The sequence below is a fragment of the Balaenoptera acutorostrata genome, chromosome 9 (assembly GCF_949987535.1).
Source record: "Balaenoptera acutorostrata chromosome 9, mBalAcu1.1, whole genome shotgun sequence".
NCBI lineage: Eukaryota > Metazoa > Chordata > Mammalia > Artiodactyla > Balaenopteridae > Balaenoptera > Balaenoptera acutorostrata.
In genome coordinates this window covers 73,510,455-73,517,702 of record NC_080072.1, presented here as the reverse complement: position 1 = coordinate 73,517,702, position 7,248 = coordinate 73,510,455, and the positions used below count along the sequence as shown (strand labels likewise).

General features: G+C 43.3%; 1 protein-coding gene across 1 annotated transcript; it reads right to left on the bottom strand.

Moving 5' to 3' along the window:
• Positions 1–2,778: 2,778 nt before the first annotated feature.
• LOC130708889 (lysine-specific demethylase 4D-like) lies at positions 2,779–4,344 on the bottom strand. Its single transcript, XM_057553285.1, has one exon. The coding sequence runs from the start codon at positions 4,342–4,344 to the stop codon at positions 2,779–2,781; it is 1,566 nt and encodes a 521-aa protein (XP_057409268.1).
• Positions 4,345–7,248: the final 2,904 nt, after the last annotated feature.

The window sequence follows — 7,248 nt, the reverse complement described above, 5'->3', positions numbered from 1 at the left end:
GTTATTGTTAATAGGGCTGCTGTGAACACTAGGGTGCATGTATCTTTTCGAATTAGAGTTTTCGTCTTTTCCGGATATACGCCTAGGAATGGGATTGTTGGATCATATGGTAGCTCTATTTTTAGTTTTTTTAAGCAACCTCCATACAGTTTTCCATAGTGGCTGAACCAATTTGCATTCCCACCGAAAATGTAAGAGGGTTCCCTTTCATCCACACCCTCTCCAGCATTTATTATTTGTACACTTTTTGATGATGGCCATTTTGACAGGTGTGAGGTGATACCCCTCTGTGGTTTTGATTTGCATTTCTCTAATAATTAGCGATGTTGAGCATCTTTTCATGGGCCTGTTGGCCATTTGTATATCTTCTGTTGAGAAATGCCTACTTAGGTCAAGAAGACTAATTTAGGAACCAGTATACTGGTAAAACTAAACTGTATTTTTCACATTGCTTCTCTTTATTGGGCAAAGGAAATTTTGTTTCAAGTATAAAGGTGACTGAAAACATAAGGAGTATAGTGGAAGAAATATTTTCTGAAATTTATTTTTCTTTTATGACCTTCAAAACCCCCAATTTTGTTAGCCTAGGTTATTTGGAGCGTGTATCTGCCGGGAAGAGATTGTGATATCCCTGAAATATAACAAGGAAAATTTCAGTTTCTAAAATTTAAAATAGCAATATGAGCCAGAATACTGTCTTCATAGAGACTTTTCAGAGTTCCCTTATTTCTCTGCACTGCCATATCCACAACTGACCTAAATGAAAGGACCAAAAGCCCTCAAGATCTCAGTTACTTATCACCTGAAAGTTTACTCCTTGCTCATATGAGATCTACTATGGTCCAGTTGCTCTCCAGGACTGCTGCCTTCCCAGTAATTCCAGTCTGCTTCCATCATGCGGTTCCACTATCTCAATACAGGGCTTAATCATCTTTCAGGCCAAGCATCTCACTGCCATCCTCCACTGCGGATCCTGAGTTCAGTCTCTCAGCTTCAGTTTCCCACAGAATATACTACCACACAGTTGCCTCGCTGCATGGTGATAGGGATGAGACATGGGCTTTTGCTACTCCTCAATCAGACCTTCAAACAAGCCTTACTTTTTCATTACTCCTGCCTTTAGTTTTACGTGGTGCTTCAAAATTCCAGAATCTTACTGAACTTCTGTAGGGGAGAGCTGGAGAGAAGAGAGATGTGGTTTGATTCTCTGAAATGTTCCCTTCTGCATCCAAACTATCATTTTCAATTTCCAGAATTTATTCTGAGTTTGGCCACTTCTGTGCATCTTCAACACTATGGCCTAAGTCAGTAACCATCAATTCTCACCTGCATTACTTAGATGTTCTAACTACTTCTCCTGCCCCCAAGGGGTCCACAGAACAATTAAGGTGATTAGTTAAATATGTAAAGTATATCATGTCAAGTGCTGTTTTAAACTTCCAATGCCTTCTCATTTCAAGTTGAAAAAAACTCAAATATTTCACATGAGCTACAGGGTCCTGCATACCCTGGACCCTGCCTCACCCTTCTCAGTGCCCCAGACACAAATGAGCTTCCTCTCTCTACACACAAAAACACCAAGCTCTATGTTAGGGCTGTTACACTTGCTGTTTCATCCTAGTGGAAATCAGCTCTGGACGTTCCTTCTTGTCATTTGGGACTCAGAAAGGTCTCCTGCTCTATGAAGTATTCCCTGACCACTGAACCACACTGCCCGTTCGGCACTCTCATCCCATCCCCTTTCATCTCTTCACAGAACATATGCCCACTTGAAATTGTCTTGTTCCTTTATTGGTGGATTTATTTATTGGGATGTATCAATGACTTAACCATGTGAAATATACATACAGCATTGAGAAGGCAGTGGAGACTTGGAGAGAAGATTTTCACAGGCCGGCACTTTTTGTCCTATGTTTGCTCATCCCTCCTAGCAACTTGGATCAGCCAAGTGCCAGGTGATTCCCACCAAGTCATCCTTCAGATAAGCCTGCAAACCAAACCCCCTAACCGAGCCCGCCAGCTGGAACCCAACAATCAACCCCAAACTCACTCACCAACATCACACAAAGCAACCAGCTCATAAAAATAAGATTTGCTTGAAATGTTTTGGTATAATTATTAAGAAAAGTGCAGAAAAAACGACCACCTGTCAGTTGACTGACTGAACAACACAAAAAATAAAGTCAGATTTTAACATTCTGGTTACCTTTAATATATTTAATAAACTCAGATTTTAACATTCTAGTTACCATACTGGCAGAGAACACATTTTCAATACATCAAAGACTCAGAAAGATTATCAATTATTATCTGAGTCTCTACTGACCTAATTGGTCAAAAGGACCTAGTTTGGCAAGAAAAGTGGGAAGAGAAGGGGGAAGAGGAAAAGGAGAGAGACTGGAGAGTAATCAAAGCCCAGGGTTCTTTAGAAGTTCAGCAGCATCCAGAGCTGGCCCACAGGATGGGAGTGTGAGGTAGATTGGGCTCTGGCGACCTCAGCAGGACCTAGTTCCCAGAGACACTAGAGTGTCCAGTGCATGAAACCTCAGTTTGTGACACAGGAGTTAGCAGTGTCCAAGGATTCCAGGGTCTGGAAGGAAGAACAAACTTTGGAGAATTTGGTAAACACCACTGACCGAGCACATCCAGCGGCAGCACAGGAGGCACTCTCATGCAAGACTAGTGACCTGCAAATACCCAAAGCTCTGAAATGGAAATATGACCAGTCTCAAAGGATCCCCACGCAGGAGCAGTGGGGTAGAAAGGCATCCCCTGGGCTTAGGGGACGGGGCCACAACCACAGCCAGAAGCCGTGGCGGGATGCTGGAGCCCAGGGCTGAGGGGGGCGGCGCTGTCCGGCGAGGGTGCATCCACAGGCAGGGGCTGAGCCTCTGGGTCCTGATCTGTGTGTAACGAAAGCCTCCTCTTAGCCCTGGGGGGAGCAGCTGCCTCCTCAGTGCCCTGTTCCCAAGGACGACGACGAGGGCCACATCTTCCAGCTGGGTGGCGATCCGGGGCGGATGGACCTGGGGTCGGCGGCTGGGACGGGCCGGGCTCCCCGGAGGTGCTGGTGGCCGCATCCCTGAACTGGGCGGCAGAGCAAGAACCCCGGGCCGGCGAGGGGCGCCGGCACACAGCACGCACAGGGACTCGGTGGCTGGTCCCACCGCCCGCGGCTACAGCCCTACGGGGGCACAGAGCGCGGCGGGGCAGGTGGTGCCTCTGGCCGAGAGCGGCTCCCCCGGGCGCGCGGATCTCCCTCCAGGCGTTCAGGACCTGGCTGTCCGGCGCCGTGGGCTGCGTGTGGTCCACCACGATCCGGTCCTGCCCGCGTTTCCACAGCTCGTAGCGCTCCGGTTGCAGGATGCGCACGAAGGCGTCCATGGAGAAGGCGACCCGGGCCTCCCCGCAGCTGCACTGCGAGGCCACTTTGCCATAATCGATCCAGCGCGGGGAGGCGAAATTGATGGCTTCCGCGCAGTTGAAGCCATGGTTGAAGCCAGAGTGGTAGCCATAGGGAAAGGTCACCATGAACTCTCCAGCCTCCTGAGTGACCCGATCGAAGGGGATGCCGTTGTCCTTGAGGACCGTGGGCGAGATGAGAGCCACCTTGTGCCGCAGGAAGGCCTCACAGCCCCGCGCGCTGCCCGGGAAAAGCTCCCTGGCCAGGCGTTCCAGGCGCCGGCCGTGCTCCGGGGGCACCGCGTACCACGTCTTGGGCTCCCCGAAGTGCAGGTAGTTGATGCTGTAAAGGTCCATGTCCTCCGTGTGCCAGGCGAAGGCGGTCTTCCACATGCCGAAGTACAGGTACGGGGTGTTGATGCCTTCGATGACCACTCCGCACTCCTGCTCCAGCAGGTCCTGAATGGTTCCCAGGTGTCCAAGGTTCCACTGCTCCGTGTTTTGATCGAATAAGGAGCCACTCACGTCCGCACCATATACTGGTGAATCATAGAGGCGTGTTTTCCAATATTTTCGCTCCAGCTCCTTAAAATCAAAGTGTGCTGGAGTCCGGTATTTTGCACTATTTGCTAAGTGTTGGTACTCACCCACGGTCATGGCTTTCTTCTTTTTGTGGTATTGAGTAAACACACCTGCCTGCCCAGAAGTCACCTGCTGGAGGGGAGCAGCTATTAAGATGTCATTGATATCATCATAGGTCTGTCTGGCTTTCCAGTCCTTGGGTGGAATAATCTTCGCCACGCCTGCTCGGTGTGCACCTTGGGATTCCATATAAGCAATGTATTTATCGAAATCATTAAACTCTTCTTTGGTTGGATGAAATACCATTATTCTACAACTTGGGTTCCGGGCCCAGTTGGACTTAGACTTCATAGCTTTCATTAATAAGCAGGAAACTCCCAAGTTCTGATGTATGTTCTGGGCAGGTGAGGATGCTGGAAAACACTACTTTTTCAAATATGGGTTGGAGTATATCAGCAGGACCCCCCAGTAGACTTTAATGCAATGAGTTGATAATATTTCTAAGGCTTGCTGATTCTCCAGGGGACTCCACGCTGGGCAGAAGCCTTGCTCAGGACTGATGCCGGATGAGCCTGCAAGTCTGTGATGTCCTTGGTTGACACTTGGCTCTGTCCTCTTGAGATCTAGTGAATCACCCAGCCCTGGCTGGGTATCCCAAATGTAATGTCTTCAGGGCAGAATTGAAAACAAAACCTAAAAAAAGAAAAGAATAGAGACAGGTTGAAAACTAATGTTTGGAAATAGTTACTAGGGAACTACAAGTAAAACACCACCATGGACTTTAATTGCATATTCAAATAAAGGCTAAAATTTCATAAGATTGACAATACAAGAAATGGTGTTGTTGTGAACAATGGAAATTCTTATACTCTGGTAAGGAGAATGGAAATCATTACATTCACGTTGAAAAACTATTTGGACAGTATCCACTAAAATTGAACTTACCCATGTGCTATGATTCATGCCTAGGATATGTGTATGTCTGTGCAATGAAAGTCAAGTCCAAGAATGTTCAGAAAAACATGATTTCAGTAGCCAAACACTGGAAACAACTGAAATGCCAGTCAACATTACAATGGATAAGTACATTTTAGTATATTGACACAATGGAATACAATACAGCAATGAAGATAAACAAGAACTACATGAAAATATAGAAATAAGTCTATAAACATAATATTGAGCAAAATTATCTAGACTTAAAAGAATACCTATTCTATGCTTCTATTTATATAAACATAAAAAGGAGGCAACGTAATCTATGTTAGAAGTCAGAGTAGTGGTTACCTTTGTGAAAGAGAGAGGTTGTGAGTGGGGGTGTGAGGAAGTCTCTAGAATAATGTGAATATTCTGTTCTGAACCCAGGTACTGGTTACACAGCCATCAGAGCGACTCATTGTCATAATTCTTCAAGTTATGATGATTTTCACAAATTTCTATGAAATAAATTTTTTAAAATTTATTTAAATTACTTACATAAATTTAAAATTATAGTTTAGGGTGAAAAGCATTAAAACAGAATGATATCTTTCATTGTACCAAAAGGAAAAAGAAGGGTGATTGAAAATATATGAACTAAACATTCAATTGAAGGAACGATAAAATAGAAGAAGAGAAAGAAGGGGTAGGCGTAAAAAAATAACAAAGAATAAAGACAAAATTAACGAAAGAAAACACATACAAGACAGAACACTGATGACCAAAAATATTCTTGGAAGAAATTAATGATAGCAATAAAGCATGGGCATAACTGAGCATAAGAAAGAAGGGGAAAATAAACCACTAGGAATGAAATAGTGCACAAAAGAATTTTTAAAAGCTCGAAAGAGAATCTTAGGAGAAACTTGACAGCAACATTTTCAAAAGATAAGAGAAAAGAATAAATTTCTGGAGAGGAAACTTATCCAAAATGGATGCAAGAAACACCAGAAAGCTTGAATAACACCCCAGTATAAGAAGCTGGTTCAAAGTATGACCCCTGAGAGTCCAGGAGACACAGCATTTTGCATGTGAATCTAGAAAACTTTCAAGAAACAGTTAACTCTTATTGTGCAAATTGCTTCAGAGTATAGAAAAAGTTAGAAAACTACTCAGATGAGGCTATTCTGCTGATAGCCAAACGAAAAAAGGACAATAAAAAATAAAGCTACAGGCCATTTTTGTTTATAAGCATAGAGGAAAGCATAAAATGGAATGTTATCCAATGAAATGCAGCAATATAGTAAAAGAATAATACATCATGACCAAATCGAAAGCAAGTATGATTGAACATTGGAAAATTTAATGATATAATTCAGAATATTAACAAAGTAAATGAAAAATATCATCATCTTATAGGTACCAAAAAAGCATTTGATGAAATGGAAAATCCATTCATGATTTTAAAACTCTTACTTGCAAAGCATCAAGAGAAACTTTTTTTTGTAAGATAAAGAATTTCAAGGTAAAAAATAGCAATGATCATTCTTAACAGTGAAACAAAAGTAACATTCTCATTAAAGTTAGGAAAAAGAGATGCATCAGCATGAAAAGCTGCTCAATATCACTAATTATTAGAGAAATGCAAATCAAAACTACAATGAGGTATCACCTCACACCAGTTAGAATAGGCATCATGAGAAAATCTACAAACAACAAATGCTGGAGAGGGTGTGGAGAAAAGGGAACCCGCTTGCACTGTTGGTGGGAATGTAAATAGATAGAGCCACTATGGAGAAGAGTATAGAGGTTCCTTAAGAAGCTAAAAATAGAATTACCATATGATCCAGCAATCCCACTACTGGGCATATACACAGAGAAAACCATAATTGAAAAAAATACATGCACCCCAATGTTCATTGCAGCACTATTTACAATAGCCAGGTCATGGAAGCAACCTCAATGCCCATCGACAGACAAATGGATAAAGAAGTGGTGGTACATATATACAATAGAATATTACTCAGCCATAAAAAGGAACGAAATTGAGTCATTTGTTGAGACGTGGATGGATCTAGAGACTGTCATACAGAGTGAAGTAAGTCAGAAAGAGAAAAACAAATATCGTATATTAACGCATGTATGTGGAATCTAGAGAAATGGTACAGATGAACCGGTTTGCAGGGCAGAAGTTGAGACACAGATGTAGAGAACAAGCGTATGGACACCAAGGGGGAAAACCACGGTGGGGTGTGGGTGGTGGTGTGCTGAATTGGGCGATTGGGATTGACATGTATGCACTGATGTGTATAAAATTGATGACTAATAAGAACCTGCAGTATAAAA